Source organism: Piliocolobus tephrosceles, chromosome 11 (genome assembly GCF_002776525.5).
Source record: "Piliocolobus tephrosceles isolate RC106 chromosome 11, ASM277652v3, whole genome shotgun sequence".
Taxonomy (NCBI): Eukaryota; Metazoa; Chordata; class Mammalia; order Primates; family Cercopithecidae; genus Piliocolobus; species Piliocolobus tephrosceles.
The window spans coordinates 104,951,832-104,968,948 of NC_045444.1; the positions used below are offsets into that span (position 1 = coordinate 104,951,832).

General features: G+C 41.8%; 1 protein-coding gene across 4 annotated transcripts in view; it reads right to left on the bottom strand.

Moving 5' to 3' along the window:
• USP37 (ubiquitin specific peptidase 37) overlaps window positions 1-17,117 on the bottom strand; it is a 121,021-nt gene that overhangs the window by 11,239 nt on the left and 92,665 nt on the right. For all 4 annotated transcript variants that reach the window (XM_026454735.2, XM_026454737.1, XM_026454734.1 and 1 more), the window contains 3 exons: window positions 16,509-16,650; window positions 13,983-14,238; window positions 5,010-5,176 (listed from right to left, as the gene is read on the bottom strand). In XM_026454735.2, coding sequence (XP_026310520.1) covers window positions 5,010-5,176; window positions 13,983-14,238; window positions 16,509-16,650 — 565 coding nt within the window. The remainder of the gene's footprint in view (window positions 1-5,009; window positions 5,177-13,982; window positions 14,239-16,508; window positions 16,651-17,117) is intronic.

Below are 17,117 nucleotides of genomic sequence, written 5' to 3' on the forward strand. Positions count from 1 at the left end.
AAAAAAAAAAAAAAAAAAAAAAAATTAGCTGGGCGTGGTGGCAGGCGCCTGTAGTCCCAGCTACTTGAGAGACTGAGGCCGGAGAATGGCGTGAACCCGGGAGGCAAAGCTTGCAGTGAGCCAACGTTGCACCACTGCACTCCAGCCTGAGTGACAGAACGACACTCTCAGAAAACAACAAAAAAGTACCTTCAATATCTCCTGAAATGTCTCAAACTAGATGACTATTTTAATTTTCATTTATGTGGAGATGAGATCTTGCTTTATTGCTCAGACTGGTTTCGAACTCTCGGCCTCAAGTGATCCTCCCACCTCGTCTTCCAAAAGTTCTGGGATTATAGGCATGAGCCACCGTGCCTGGCATAGATGACTATCTTCATTATATAAGGACAGGGAAATGTTGAGTATAACAAGAAATTTCCTTCGTCATCTTCAGAAAAGATAATTTACAAACAACATATGAATAAGAAAAAATATACTTTCATATTAGAGTATAAAGTTATTTTATACTTTAAAAAATTTATTTTATACTTTCTTCAGAATAAGTCTACTCTGAAACCAAAAGGCAAGACTCTCTTACTTATTAACAAAATGACGCAGGTATACCAAAGACACGTCCTCTTATAACCCTATCCTCATATCTGAGAAGTTTTAACTGAGTCAGCTGATAACAAATAGTATGTATATCTTTCATCTATGAAAAAAGGTGCTGAATTTTTTCTTTTTATGCACTATGAAGGAATTTTTGCTAAGAACTCAGACCTTGGTCATTTATATTAAAAGTAAGTTTTGGCTGGGCGCAGTGGCTCATGCCTGTAATCTCAGCACTTTGGGAGGCTGAGACAGGTGGATCACTTGAGGTCAGGAGTTCGAGACGAGCCTGGCCAACATGGCAAAATCCTGTCTCTACTAGAATGCAAAAACTAGCTGGGCACCTGTAATCCCAGCTACTCGGGAGGCTGAGGCAGGAGAATCACTTGAACGTGGGAGGTAGAGGTTGCAGTGAGCCGGGATCATGCCCCTACACTCCAGCCTGGGAGATAGAGCAAAACTCCATCATATACATACATACAAACAAACATACATGTAAGTCTTCTACACTTTGGGAGGCGAAGGCAGGTTGATCACTTGAGGTCAGAAGTTCAAAACTAGACGGGCTAATGTGGTGTAACCCTATCACCACTAAAAATACAAAAATTAGCCAGGCATGGTGGTGGGTGCCTGTAATCCCAGCTACTTGGGAGGCTGAGGCAGAATCACTTGACCCCAGGCGGGGGAGGCTACAGTGAGCCAAGACGGTGCCACTGTACTCCAGCCTGGGCAACAAAGCGAGACTCCATTTCAAAAAAAAAAAAAAGTTTTCCAATACAAATGACTATGATATATTACTGGTAAAATAGTTTGCCATCTTGATGACAAGACAGCTAGAGTAGAACTTCTTACAAAAAAAGAAAAAGAAAAACAAACAAACAAAAAAAACCTTGGAACAGCTGGTTCTGAAATGGTTTTAAAATAGCAATTCTCAATCTTGGCTGCCCATTGAAATCAGTGAAGCCAGGCTCACACCTGTAATCCCAGCACTCTGGGAGGCCCAGGAAGGCAGATCACACAGTCAGGAGTTTGAGAACAGCCTGGCCAACATTGTGAAACTCCCTTCTCTACTAAAAATACAAAAATTAGCCAGGTGTGGTGGCACGTCCCTGTAATCCCAGATACTCGGGAGGCTGAGGCAGGAGAATCGCTTGAACCCAGGAGGCGGAGGTTGCAGTGAGCCAAGATTGCACCATTGCACCCTAGCCTGGGCAACAGGGCGAGACTCCATCACAAACAAACAAACAAACGAAATCAGTGGGAGAAGCTTTTAAAAATTCATGTTAAAAGAAGAGAGATCCAAATGCCCAGACCACACTCCAGATCAATCGTATCAGAGCAGAACACTCCAGTATTTTTAAAGAAATATATATTTTTTTTTTGGAGAGAGAGTCTTGCCTGTTAGCAGGCTGGAGTGCAGTGGTACGATCTTGGCTCACTGCATCCTCCACCTCCCGGGTTCAAGCGATTCTCCTGCCTCAGCCCCCAGAGTAGCTGGGACTACACGTGCGTGCCACCATGCCCAGCTAATTTTTTTTGTATTTTTAGTAGAGATGGGGTTTCATCATGTTGGCCAGGATGGTCTCAATCTCTTGATCTCGTGATCTGCCTGCCTCAGCCTCCCAAAGTGCTGGAATTACAGGCATGAGCCACCACACCCAGCCCACTCCAGTATTTTTAAAGCTCCCCAGTTAATCTGAATGTGCAGTTAAGATTGAGAACCACTGATCTAGAGAAATCAGATTTCTTTTCTTTCTTTTTTTTTTTTTGAGACAGAGTCTTGCTCTATAGTCCAGGCAAAAGTACAGTAGCATGGTCTTAGCTCACTGCAACCTCCACCTCCTGGGTTCAAGCAATTCTTGTACCTCAGCCTTCCTACTAGCTGGGATTACAAGTGCGCGCCACCACACCTGACTAATTTTTGTATTTTTAGTAGAGATGGCATTTTGTCATGTTGGCCATGCTGGTCTCAAACTCCTGACCTCAGGTGTTCCACCCGCCTAGGCCTCTCAAAGTGCTGGGATTACAGGTGTGAGCCACTGCGCCAGCCTAGATTTACTTTTTTTGAGATAGTCTTCCTCTGTCGCCCAGGCTGGAGTGGAATGGCATGACCCTGGCTCACTGCAACCTCTCCCTCCTGGGCTCAAGCAGCCTCTCAAGTAGCTGGGACTACAGGTGTGCACCACCACATCTGGCTAATTTTTGTATTTTCTGTAGAGATGGGGTTCTGTCATGTTGCCCAGGCTGGTTTCAAACTCCTGGGCTCAAATGATTCATCTGTCTTAGCCTCCCAAAGTGCTGGGATTATAGGCATGACCCACCCTATCTGGCCAAATAGATTTCTTTTCTCTTTTGAGACAGAGTGTTGCTCTGTCTCTCAGGCTGGAGTGTAGTGGCGAGATCTCGGCTCACTGCAACCTCCGCATCCCGGTTCAAGCGATTCTTCTGTCTCAGCTTCCCGAGTAGCTGGGAATACAGGTGCACACCACCACACCAGGTTAATTTTTATATTTTTAGCGGAGACAGAGTGTCACCATTTTGGCCAGGCTGGTTTAGAACTCCTAGCCTTAAGGGATTCACCCATTTTGGCCTCCCAAAGTGCTGGGATTACAGGCGTGAGCCACAGTGCCCAGCTTAGATTTCTTAATCTGATTATCTGATGAACCCAAAGCACGCCGCAAACAAGCACTAAACCTACCCACTCATTCCAGGGAGTCTTGGTAAATGTTTACTAACATGACTGGGATTGCACAGGATTAGATAACTGAAAAATCAGACCTGTAAGTCAGATCCTATTGCCTATAAATCTGATATTTCAGGTGATTGTAACAGTGGAAAACAAGTGGCATAAAGTGAACACTAAAGAATAGGTTACTACATAAAGAAAAGAGCAAGGGCTGGGTGCAAATAGCTCATGCCTATAATCCCTGCACTTTGGGAGGTTGTGGTGGGAGGACTGCTTAAGCCCAGGAGTTTGAGAACAGCCTGGGCAACAGTGACCCTGTCTCTACTAAAAATAAAAAAATGAGCTGGGCATGGTGGGTGCTCCTGTGGTCCCATGTACTTGAGAGACCTAGGCAGGAGAATTGCTTGAACTCAGGAGTTTGAAGCTGCAGTGAGTCATGATCAAGCCACTGCATTCCAGCCTGGACAACTGAGCAAGACCCTATCTTTTTTTTTTTTTTTTTTTTTTTTGAGACGGAGTCTCGCTCTGTCGCCCGGGCTGGAGTGCAGTGCCCGGATCTCAGCTCACTGCAAGCTCCGCCTCCCGGGTTTACGCCATTCTCCTGCCTCAGCCTCCCAGGTAGCTGGGACTACAGGCGCCCACCACCTCGCCCGGCTAGTCTTTTGTATTTTGTAGTAAAGACGGGGTTTCACCGTGTTAGCCAGGATGGTCTCGATCTCCTGACCTTGTGATCCGCCCGTCTCGGCCTCCCAAAGTGCTGGGATTACAGGCTTGAGCCACCACGCCCGGCCTGACCCTATCTTAATAAATAAACAGAAAGGCAGATAAATGTTCTAACACTAAAATCTGAAAATTAGATTTTAGATACTATTTCTGATAATTCTATGTTCAAATAATTCATCAAAATTTATATTCTTAGAAAATAACCAAAACAAATACAATGCCTTAAATAAATTATTATAAAATCATGGTGGTATACTGGCTGTTTCTACAGCTTGCAAAATAATGCTGGACTGGGAAGCCAGGCATGGTGGCTCACATCTGTAGTTCTAGCACTTTCGGAGGCCAAAGGAGGAGGACTGCTTTAGTTCAGGAGTTCAAAACCAGCCTGGGCAACATAACAAGGCCCTGTCTCTAAAAAATTAAAATAGAAAATAAAAAGAAAAAGAAAAAAAATAAATTTGGACTAGGAATAATCTACAATATCCCATCCTGTTTTAGCAAGCAATGAATTATAGTTATGAAAGGTAACCAACAATACATTTTATTGCATTTGCATTTTCAAAAAAAGAAAAACTACCCATGTACCTGTTTCAAACCCAGGCTGGAGTGCAGTGGCGTGATCTCAGCTGACTGCAACCTCCGCCTCCTGGGTTCAAGTGATTCTCCTGCCTCAGCCTCCCAAGTAGCTGGGACTACAGACATGTGTCACCATGCCTGGCTAAGTTTTACATTTTTAGTAGACAGGGTTTTGTCATGATGGCTAGGCTGGTCTCAAACTCCTGGCCTCAAGTGATCTGCCCGCCTCAGCTTCCCAAAGTACTCAGATTACAGGCATGAACTTTACCAAGCCCTGCCTCAAACAAGTCTTTTTTTCCCCCAATGACTTACTGTATGTAAATCATCTGGAACAATGTCTGACACATAGTAAGCGCTCAACACATTAGTTACTATTATTCTATTTCTCAGGAAAGGTAAGTACAAAGAAAGTAGCAATATAAATATCTCTTACTTGCTCTTGAAGGCTCTGAGCCAGTGCCTGCTGAAGCTCTTGCTCTTCCCTTTCACGCTCCATATCATACTGCTGGAGCCAATCAACCTCTCCCTGAGATCCTTCTGGAGTTTTGTTTTCTTTATTCTCATCACAGTCTTTAGTTATCTCAGTAAAACTGGCAGGATCTGAGGAAGCAGAACATAACATTAATTTGGAAAATCCTCTCTAATAAATGGAAATTTCTGAACTAGAGTGACACCTACTGTTCATAAAGGAATTTACCCTAATTTCATCTATAATTTGCTTAGGACATACAATTTCACCTTACTAGATCTACGTCAGGGTTGATCAACCTTAGAGCTGACATTTTGGGTGGGACAAGCTTTTGTTGGGGTGAGGGGCAAAGAGTATGTCCTGTTCATTGTAGAACGTTTAGCTGTGTTTCTGGTCTCTACCTACTAGATGTCAATAGCATCCACCCACTACAGTTGTGAAAACCAAAAATGACAGACATTACCGTATGTCCCCTGGAAGGCAAAACTGTTCTTTTTTGAGAACAAATGATCTACAGTAATGGTTCTAAAAGTTAATTAATCATCAGAAACACACTATGTAAAGATGGGGAAGAAAAAACAGCCATAGGTCATAGTGTCACTTGACCAAGTACTGGAAATAAAATATTGTTTAGAGCAAATGAAGTAAGAATTAGGCCAAAATGATCAAGAGATTTTCCCCATTTATTTTTTTGAGACAGTGTCTCGCTCTCAGCTCATCGGAACCTCTGTCTCCTGGGTTCAAGCAATTCTCGTGCCTTAGCCACCAAGTAGCTGGGATTAAAGGCGCACGCCATCATGCCCAACTGATTTTTGTTTTAGTAGAGATGAGATTTCACTATATTGGCTAGGCTGCTCTCAAACTCCTGATCTCAGGTGATCTGCCCGCCTTGAGCTCCCAAAATGCTGAGATTACAGGTATGAGCCACTGTGCCTGGCCGATTTTCCCCATTTATCACACTGTATGTTGAACATGTGTTTAAACATTAATAATCAAACAAGGATTGTATATATCTAAATCAAAAGAGTGTATGGCAACATACAGTGTATGTTTAAAACATTCAGGAAGGTAAGAAATCCCCACTCCCCTCCCCTCACCTCCCCCTACCCCCAGGCTGGAGTGCAGTGGCTCACTGCAACCTCCGCTTCTTTCAAGCAATTCTTCCGCCTCAGACTCCTGAGTAGCTGGGACTGCAGGCGCCCGCCACCATGCCCGGCTAATTTATATATATACACACACATATATACACATATATACACATATATATGTATACACACATATTTTATATATATATATATACACACACACACTGTTTTTTGAGATGGAGTCTCGCTCTGTTGCTCAGGCTGGAGTGCAGTGGTGTGATCTCGGCTCACTGCAACCTTTGCCTCTAGGGTTCAAGCGATTCTCCTGCTTCAGCCTTCCGAGTAGTTGGGATTACAGGCCACCATGCCTGGCTAATTAGCCACCATGTCTGGCTAATTTTTGTATTTTTAGTAGAGATGAGGTTTCACCATCTTGGTCAGGCTGGTCTCGAACTCCTGACCTCGTGATCGGACTACCTCGGCCTCCCAAAGTGCTGAGATTACAGGCATGAGCCACCATGCCTGGCCTAATTTTTATATTTTTTTTGTAGAGATAGGGTTTCACCATGTTGGCCAGGTTGGTCTTGAACTCCTGACCTCAGGTGATCCGCCTGCCTTTGCCTCCCAGAGTGCTGGGATTACAGGTGTGAGCCACCCCTCCCGGCCTGTTCCTTCTCAATTTCTAGACTATGGCTAGCTAAAATAAACAGGATAGTTATGATTTTCTTCTGGTTATCTGAATTGTTAGAGCAATAACATTTCATGATTTTTTTTTTTCAGACTGAGTTTTGCTCTGTCGCCCAGGCTGGAGTGCAGTGGCACAGTATCTGCTCACTGCAACCTCCGCCTTCTAGGTTCAAGTGATTCTCCTGCCTCCGCCTCCCAAGTAGCATGCACCAACACGCCCAGCTAATTTTGTATTTTTAGTAGAGGCGGGGTTTCACCATATTGGTCAGGCTGGTCTTGACCTCCTGACATCAGGTGATCCATCAGCCTTGGCCTCCCAAAGTGCTGGGATTACAGGATTGAGCCACCTGTAATAGTAATTTTCAATGCCTGGCCCACAGTAATTTTCAATACAAATACAAGCGTTAACTATATCAAACATTACTAAAGTAAACCTCCTCATCAAAAAGTATTTAACTGGCCAACAAGAATTACCTTTATATACTCATGCTATACATATTGTTATTGAGTTTGTATATGCTCTTTACCTGCCCTAATACTGTATTTTATTTTATTTTTTGAGAAAGACTCTTGCTCTGTTGGCCAGGGTGGAGTACAGTGGCACAATCTCGGCTCACCGCAACCTCCACCTCCTGGATTCAAGCGAATTTTTCTGCCTCAGTCTCCTGAGTAGCTTGGATTACAGGCGTGTGCCACCACAGCCGGCTCATTTTTTATTTTTAGTAGAGACAGGGTTTCATCATGTTGGCCAGGCTGGTCTTGAACTCCTGACCTCAGGTGATCCACCTACCATGGCCTCCCAAAGTGCTGGGATTACAGGTGTGAACCACTGCGCCCGGCCCCTAATACTGTATTTCTCTGTAGCACAGGTAACTCTGAAGTTTACAGCATCTTGGCTTTAGATTCTAAGTCAGCAACTAGTTAGCATTTTGAGTTGTACTGAATTGCTGAATATTTATTAAAAGAGGAAAAGAAACTTAGGATTCATTTGGTGGAAAAATCCCAATTGCTCAGAAAAATTATATTACAGATAATCCCAATTAAACACACAAAAAACAATTATCCTAGAGATGTCAATAATTTCTTCCTTTCTTCTATTATTGGAGAAACGACCCTTCCCATGGCCTAGAAGGGGCAGCTTGGAAGTCTACATGACCCTGCCTGTCTCTCCCATCTAAGCCTGCTGAACTGGGAATGGATTATTTGACTCAACCAATTAGATTATCTGTTTTGGAAATTTGCAACTGAGATATACAAAGTTAACTGATGATGAGCATTTCAAGTGGAAGGAAGACTTGGGAGTTGACGTTGCTATTTTAGAGTATAAAATGAGTATTATTACTTTTATTATCAAAACATACTCAAAAATACGACAGAGTAATTTTTCTTAACCAATAATTTTGAGCACTCAATGATTCAATGTACCTCAGACAATCCTGGATTATACTAGTAACTAATCCATGTGTTAGAAAGCAGATCAAGGAAGTTTCCTTGAAGATACTAAAGTCAATATACATTTGTCTTCAGGATAAGATTATCAGACAGATACAGAACCTATTTAAAAATCTACGGGGACAAACATGGCCATGAAGTAATAAACTACTTTTAAAGATTGCACAATGGATCAAAAGGGATTCACGTGTTTAACTGAACATTCTTAGACTGAATATACTGTTTGCTTCTTCCCCACACCCTAATTGAAACCCGTTATCTTCCTGATATTCTATATTTCAGTGAATGAGATAATTTTCCAGTTTCTTTTAAAAGACAGAAATCTGAGGATCATATTTGACTTCTCCCTCTCATTCACTCCTCACATAAGATAAATGATTATTTCCTAACCATCTCTTGAATCCATCAATTTTTTTTTTCAAGCCAAAACCTTGGCTTAGGACACCACTAACTTCTGGTTTGGACTACTGCAACAATTTCCTAAGAGGTCTCAAGTATTACTATAGTTTTTCTCTAACTTCTGTAGCCAGAATGGTCTTTTCTTCAAGCATAAATCCTTACAAAATAATTGTTTGCTTAAAATATCCAATAACTTCCTAATGCCTTTGAAACAAAAGCCCAAATTCTTAAACATGGCTTCAGGCCATGCAAAAACCGGAGACTACTTAGATCTCTAGTCTCATCTTTTGCATTTCCCCTTTAACCATATGCTCCAGTCATGCAGATCACTCTGAACTTTCTTTTAGGTCCACTAACTTCCTGTGGGCTTTCTCATTTCTGAGTCTTTGTACACACTATTCCTTCTGGCTAGTGTCTAGAGACTGTGAAACTTTACTTAGTATTCCTACCCCTCCTCAGTTGATTCACAAGACAGCGCAACTGTTAAGTCACAGATATTTACTGAGAATCTATGTGCCGAGTACTGTTGTAGAAGCTGGGGATATAGTGATAATTAAAGCAACATGGTGCTTGCCCTCAAGGAGCTTAAGTGCAAAAGCTCTGAGATGAGAATGGCCTGGGCATATTTGAGGGAGGGAGAGAGAGAGGGAGAAAGAGAGAGAGAAAGAAGTACAGATTTCAGGAAGACATCATGGAGAGTGAGAAAACAAAGTATTACCGAACTGACTAGTAGCATTTAGTGCCCATTTAAGAGTGTAGTCCTGAGTTTAAGGAAAGTTCACTCAACACAGTTTTGTGATTTTCTTTAGCAATCATCAGCAGCTTGGGTGCAGGTATGGAAAAAGTAGCTAGTTGAGTTGGAATTTGGGTTTTGTCAGGCTACTGTAACAGAAGAAAACAGGAAGGAGATAAAAGGGTACCAAAATATGGCATGTGGCTGCCTAAGAAAGGAAGTGATGATAAGAGGGAGGTGCTGAACAGCAAAAAAGAGTCAATGGGTTGGCAGTGTTCATAAAAATCAAGTAATAAAGTCGGAATATGACACTAGGTAAGCTGGATGGAAAGAAGGATGAGGGAAGGATATTTGAAACAAAGATTTCAAAGGTGGTACAGTTATTGATGACGACAAAGTCTAGGGAAGTGGTTTTCACACTTTAGTATTGCATGAGAATCACTCGGAGGGCCTATCAAAACACAGACTGCTAAACCCCACATCCAGAGTTTCTCAGTCAGTAGGTCTGAGGTGGTATCAAGAATGGGCATTTCCAGGAAGTTCACAGATTATATTTGATGATCTAAGTTCATACTTTGAGAAGCACTGGTCTAGGGTAATGACTTCTATAAGTGGGCAATCAAAATAGGGTCAAAGAAAAGATTTTGGAATTAAGATCAGAAACTGAGAAAACAGGCTGCTGAAAGAAAGGGATCATGACACTTCTTCAGACTGTCTTTTCTACTTAAGCTCTCTCCATAAGTGATCTCATATATTACTATAGCCTCACAAACTGACAAAGTATCAAATTCATATCTCTAGTCTGAATTTCTTCCCTGAGTTTTAAACTTGTATATTGAAATGACTAAGTGAAATCTCCATTTGCCTGTTTAATTTTTATTCCTCCCTTGTCCCATCAACTGTGCCTTCCTCATATCAGCAAATGATACCATTATCTATCCAATTGCTCAGGCCAAAAAACATGTCTCCCTTGATTTTTTTCTTTTTCCCTTGGCATCTTTGTGGCGTTGGTTAGAAAGATCAGCTGGGGCCAGGTGCAGTGGCTCACACCTGTAATCCTAGCACTTTGGGAGGCTGGGGCGGGGGGGGGGGGGGGAACGGCCGGGGGCCGGGGGTCCAAGCCCAGCCGGGCCAACGTGGGGAAACCCCGTTTCTACTAAAAAACACAAAAAAAAAAAAAAAAAAATTAGCTGGGCGTGGTGGCGGGCGCCTGTAATCCCAGATACTCGGGAGGCTGAGGCAGGAGAATCACTTGAACCTGGGAGGCAGAGGTTGCAGTAAGCTGAGATCATGCCACTGCACTCCAGTCTGGGCAACAGAGAGAGACTTGGTCCGGCCCAGGAAAAAAAAAGAAAAGAAAGATTAGCTGGGGATGGCTAGATAGCTAGATATCCTCTTTCTTCTGGTGATCTCATGAGTCTTTCCTTCTCAATGTGATCTCTCCAGCAGGACAGCCAAGTTTCTTGCACAGCAGCCTAGGGTTCCCAAAAGCACAAAAGGGGTAGTTGCCAGGCCATCTTAATGATTAATCACAAACTTGACACAGAATAAATTCAATCACATTTTACTGCACTCACATAGCCTTCCCAAATTCACTGTGAAGAGGTCTATACAAGAGTATGCATACTGGTAGCTATGGTTCACTAGAGGCTGTCTTTGGAGAGTGTGTGTGTGTATACACACTCACTCACATTTTTCTTTTTTTTCTATGGAGCCATGTGAATACACTGTAATTGCAGATATTATAATACTTTACCCCAAAGCACGTGAGCCTGAATCTCTCTCTCTCTCTTTTTTTTTTTTCCTTTTGAGACGGAGTCTCGCTCTGTCGCCCAGGCTGGAGTGCAGTGGCATGATCTCAGCTTACTGTAAGCTCCGCTTCCTGGGTTCACGCCATTCTCCTGCCTCAGCCTCCCGAGTAGCTGGGACTACAGGCCCCCACCACCACACCCCGCTAATTTTTTGTATTTTTAGTAGAGATGGGGTTTCACCGTGCTAGCAAGGATGGTCTCGATCTCCTGACCTCGTGATTCACCTGCCTCAGCCTCCCAAAGTGCTGGGATTACAGGTGTGAGCCACCACGCCTGGCCTTTTTTTTTTTTTTTTTGAGACAGAGTTTTACTCTTGTTGCCCAGGCTGAAGTGCAATGGTGCAATATCGGTTCACTGCAACCTCCGCCTCCTGGGTTCAAGCAATACTTCTGCCTCAGCCTCCCAAGTAGCTGGGATTATAGGCATGCAACATCATGCCCGGCTAATTTTATTTTTGGTAGAGATGGGGTTTCACCACGTTGGTCAAGTTGGTCTTAACTTCCTGACCTCAGGTGATTCACCACCTCAGCCTCCCAAAGCACTGGGATTACAGGCATAAGCCACCACACCCAGCCCAGCCTGAATCTCTTAATTAAAAAGCACATTTTCCTACATAACAATTATCACACCTAAGAATATTAACAGTAATTCTATTTATAATTCCAATCTATAGCCCACATTCTCATTTTTCCAGTTGTTTCCAAAATATTTTTTGTAGAATTTTTTCTAACCTAGACTCCTAAGGTTACTCACTACATTTGGTTGTCAGGTCTCTTTAGTGTTTAGTCAGGGCCAGTTTTCTTCTAAAGCCTCCCATTATGGATTTTTCTAGTGTTCTTTGAAGTATAGGTTGTTTTTTCCCCATACCCCAGAGCCTGGAGACAGGGTGGGTTTCCTCTTTATTACCCACTGCCATTTCCAACTACTTTGTCTCCTTTCACGCTATAAAAACTGTAGCTCCCTTGAAGTGCATGATATAGGACATTGCTACATACTACCTCTTCCTGTAGCTGTCCCTTTATTAATTTTATGAAGTTATAGGACTGGGAAAAGAACTGAAAAGGAGAGCAGAAAGCAGGAAATAAATCAGGAAGGGACAAAAGCACCAATATTAACCAGTCATACCTAAGGGCAGTGATTATAAATGTAATAAGGGGACTGCATAATGATACTTGTATCAAGAAGGAAAAAATTAATGCCTGCGTATAAAAACCATCACGTTTTTCTTTCCAGTTAAATGTGGATATACTAATTCTTATTTTACTTGCATGCAAAATAATTCAAAATTGAAGAGGTTCCAACTATGAGAATGTAGAAAATAATTTTCTGATATTCTAGTATTCTCTTCATTTTCAAAATCCTATGCTTGGTGTACCTGAAACACATTAGCAATATACAGTTGCTTAGATCTTGGGGCTATCAAGAGAGAAAAATTTGAACTGGTCATAGGAAAAGACAGTAAAAGTTATCTACCTAAAAGTTTCAAAATACCCACAGTACAAGGCAGGATGACTCAGCTCTGTTGTTCCCATTGATAGCTTTAGATAACAAAAAATGAATAAAAATTACCAAAAAAATAGTATAGCATTTTATGTACAGTCATGTGTTGCTTAATGATGAAGATACATTCTAAGAAATTGCATTAAGTGATTTCATCTTTGTGCGAACATCTTCGAGTATACTTAACACAAACCTAGATGGTATAGCTGACTACACATCTAGGCTATATGGTATAGCTTATTGCTCTTGGACTACAAACCTGTACAGCATGTTACTGTACTGAGTACTGCAGGCAACTGTAACATAGTGGTAAGTAGTTGTGTATCTAAATATATCTAAACATAGAAACTAAGTAATGCACTGTGCAGGGGATGGAGAACTTGAATTATTCACACCCTAACACCTGGTGTAAATTCCGATATAGGAAAACGAAAGAGTTATATGAATTTCTTTTTCTTTTCTTTTCTTTTCTTTTTTTTTTTTTTTGAGACAGAGTCTCACTCTGTCGCCCAGGCTGGAGTGCAGTGGCTGGATCTCAGCTCACTGCAAGCTCCACCCCCCGGGTCTACGCCATTCTCCTGCCTCAGCCTCCTGAGTAGCTGGGACTACAGGCGCCTGCCACCTCGCCTGGCTAGTTTTTTGTATTTTTTAGTAGAGACGGGGTTTCACTGTGTTAGCCAGGATGGTCTCGATCTCCTGACCTCGTGATCCACCCGTCTCGGCCTCCCAAAGTGCTGGGATTACAGGCTTGAGCCACCGCGCCTGGCCATGAATTTCTTAAACAGCAGTGGTGAGAAAACCACCTCAGAACTGACACAAACATATATTAAATGCACATAAGAAGGTTAGCTTTACTACTGATGTATACCTAAAGGGATACAGCATACTTTACCACTAGTATCTGTGTACTAGTCACAATATTTGCTTCTCACTTTTTAAAGCTTTTTATAATGCAGAATGAAAATGTCATCAGCCCTGTTATATACAGATCCACTTCACCTCCCTTTATTAGTTTTTATCTGAGAAGGAGTCTCACTCTGTCGCCTAGGCTGGAGTGCAGTGGCACAATCCTGGCTCACTGCAACCTCTGCCTCCTGGGTTCAAGAGAATTCTCCTGCCTCAGCCTCCTAAGTAGCGGGGATAAGGGTCACGCCACCATGCTCAGCTAATTTTTCTATTTATCTCCGGTTATTTGGAGTTCATTTGTCACTACGAAACTTTGAAAGAGTTATGTTTTGTTTAACAGAGGTTTAATCTTCATTAAACCTACCCAGCTCTGTGATTGTTTTGGGCTTCTCAGTTTCCATAGGGTCTGGATTTTCTGGCATTTCTTGAATATCATCTTCTGCAAATCCAGTATCTGGACTGCTAGTTGGCTTATCATCATCTTCATGACTCAGAGATGGTGAAGCATCTCTTTTACTTATCTCCAAGACAGCTGCTAGAAGCTCTTCTTCGCTCATTCTGTCAAATCCTGAGTTTTCCAATTCAGATCTGTCAGGCTCTATTGCGCATAATTTTGAATCCTGAAGAAGAGAGTTACTTTTAGAAGAAACCAGAATACTTATAAATACAGCAATCTTAGTTAGCATTTCCAGTAGCAACTTTATTTCTAAAGTTTCCTTTCTTTGATGCTTTGGGTTATTTAACAATCAATAACTGATATATAAACTAAATGGTGAGTCTAACTTTAAAAATAAATATATAAGAACACACGATTATTTTTTCTTGATAGAAATAAGTATAAATTTTGTAAAAATTTGGAAAATATGTAAAAATAGATAAATTCACTCAAATTAGATTACTCAGAGATAATTACTCTATAAGTATCTTCAATTTATTTTCTTCCAGATATATTTAGATTATACAGTAAATATTCCATCATTATGCCTATTACACCATTATAAATGTTAGCTGGTATTTTTTTTTGAGACGGAGTCTCGCTCTGTCGCCTGGGCTGGAGTGCAGTGGCCAGATCTCGGCTCGCTGCAAGCTCCGCCTCCCGGGTTTATGCCATTCTCCTGCCTCAGCCTCCCGAGTAGCTGGGACTACAGGCGCCCACCACCTCGCCCGGCTAGCTTTTTTTTTGTATTTTTTAGTAGAGAAGGGGTTTCACCGTGTTAGCCAGGATGGTCTCGATCTCCTGACCTCGTGAGGCCACCCGTCTCGGCCTCCCAAAGTGCTGGATTACAGGCTTGAGCCACCACGCCCGGCCCTAGCTGGTCTTATTAATAATAAATGAGAAAAATAAAAACGACATCAAGATCATGTAAAGAATGCCAGGCGAGGTGGCTCACGCCTGTAATCCCAGAACTTTGTGAGGCCAAGGTGGACGGATCACCTGAGGTCAGGAGTTTGAGACCAGCCTGGCCAACATGGCGAAAACCTGTCTTTACTAAAAATACAAAAATTAGGCCGGGCGTGGTGGCTCATGCCTGTAATCCCAGTACTTCAGGAGGCTGAGGCCAGCAGATCACTTGAGGCCAGGAGTTTGAGATCAGCCTGGCCAACGTGGGTAAATCCCATCATCACTAAAAATATAAAAAAATTAGCCAGGCGTGATGGCACGCACTTATAGTCCCAGCTACTAGGGAGACAGAGAATCGCCTTAACCTGGGAGGTGGAGGATGCAGCAAGCTGAGATTACACCACTGCACTCCAGCCTGGGTGACAGGGCGAGACTCTGTCTCAAAAAAAATAAAAAATAAAAAACCAAAATTCAAAAATTAGGGAGATGTCGTGGTGCACGTCTGCAATCCCAGCTACTCAGGAGGCTGAGGCAGGAGAATCACTTGAACCTAGGAGACAGAGACTGCAGTGAGCCAAGATCGTGCCACTGCATTCCAGCCTGGGCAACAGAGCAAGACTTCGTCTCAAAAAAAAAAAAGATTATGTAAATATTCAAAAGTTGTTTTCTGGGAGAATTTTGGACTTTCACTCAATTTCTCATTCAAGTTGAGCAACCACAAACTACCTCTGGCTTTAAAGTAGGATAGGAAACAACTCAGAACAAAAATAACTACTAAAATAATTCTATTATTTAAAAAGGAGGCTTAAAATAAAATACAGTTGCATAAGATAATGCAAACACATAGAAAAGCTTAGATCTTCAAAGCATTAACTATCCATATAATTATCTATATATTAAGCCAATTAATAAATCCATAATTTAAACAATTAGATAACTTGGTTGCTCTGTTGATGTAAAATGTTCACTACAGTTCCCTCACATAAACAATTGCTACAGGCTGGGAGTAGTGGTTCATGCCTGTAATCCAAGCACTTAGGGAAGCTGAACCCAGGAATTTTAGACCTGCCTAGGCCACATAGTGAGACCTTGTCTCTACAAAAAATTTTAAAAACTAGCCAGGCATGGTGGTGCGTGCCTGTAGTCCCAGCTACCTGGGGAGCTGAGGTAGGAGGATTGTTTGAGCCCAGGAGGATGAGGCTGTGGTGAGCCATGATTATGCCACTGTACCCCAGCCTGGGCAACAGAGCGATACCCTGTCTTTAAAACAAACAAACAAACAAACAACACTGCTACCAAAACAAAGCAAGTAATTATTTGAGGACCAATATGCAAAAGTAGCTCTGAAGGGCAAAAAAAGAAAGTAATTTGTTCAGAACAACTAATTTATCATAAGTCTTGATCCATCTGTAAACAGACTGATTTCTGTAGCCAGAGAAGGCATTTTCCTTAAAATTAATTAGTTTGATGATGGTTATAAAAGACATTTGTTTGGACAGTAAGAGCTAAACAAATTTTTGTCAGATGTTTTAAGAAAATATTACTTACTTTTTCCAGGTCTTCTTGCTGCTGTTCATTGCCTGACATTTCACAAAGTCTCTGGCTGAGGGCCACTGAACGTTTTAGTTCATCCTCACTGTCTGAATCAAGGCATAAAGCCAAGGAACTCTTGGATTTGAAGGTGAATTTCCTGTAATTTAAGGGGGAAAAAAAAAAGTCTGATAAACATTTGTCTTTGTTATTCTTTTGATGTAAAAATACCAAAACAAATTGCTTTTCCATTACGGAAAATTACTTAACAGAAAAAAAAGATATATCAAAAGAGGTATATTTCAGCATTACCTTTGCCCCACTCCAAAAGAGCCATGCTTTGAAAACTGGACAACTCTTATGCTACTACGTATCATCAGTAAACTAATCATGTTGTGCCTTTTTTCTTTTAATGATCAACCCCAATGAAATTTGCTATTGTCTTTATAAAGTATGCTACTGAATTCATGCAGGCATAGCAATGAATAAATGTTTTTGACAACAAAGTGCATGAAGACTAATTTGTGATCTTTTAAATTATGACCCATGCACTTTAAAAATAACAGTAACATTCCACTTATCCACTGTCAGACTTCTGGCAACCTCTACTTTCCAGAACATAGGGAT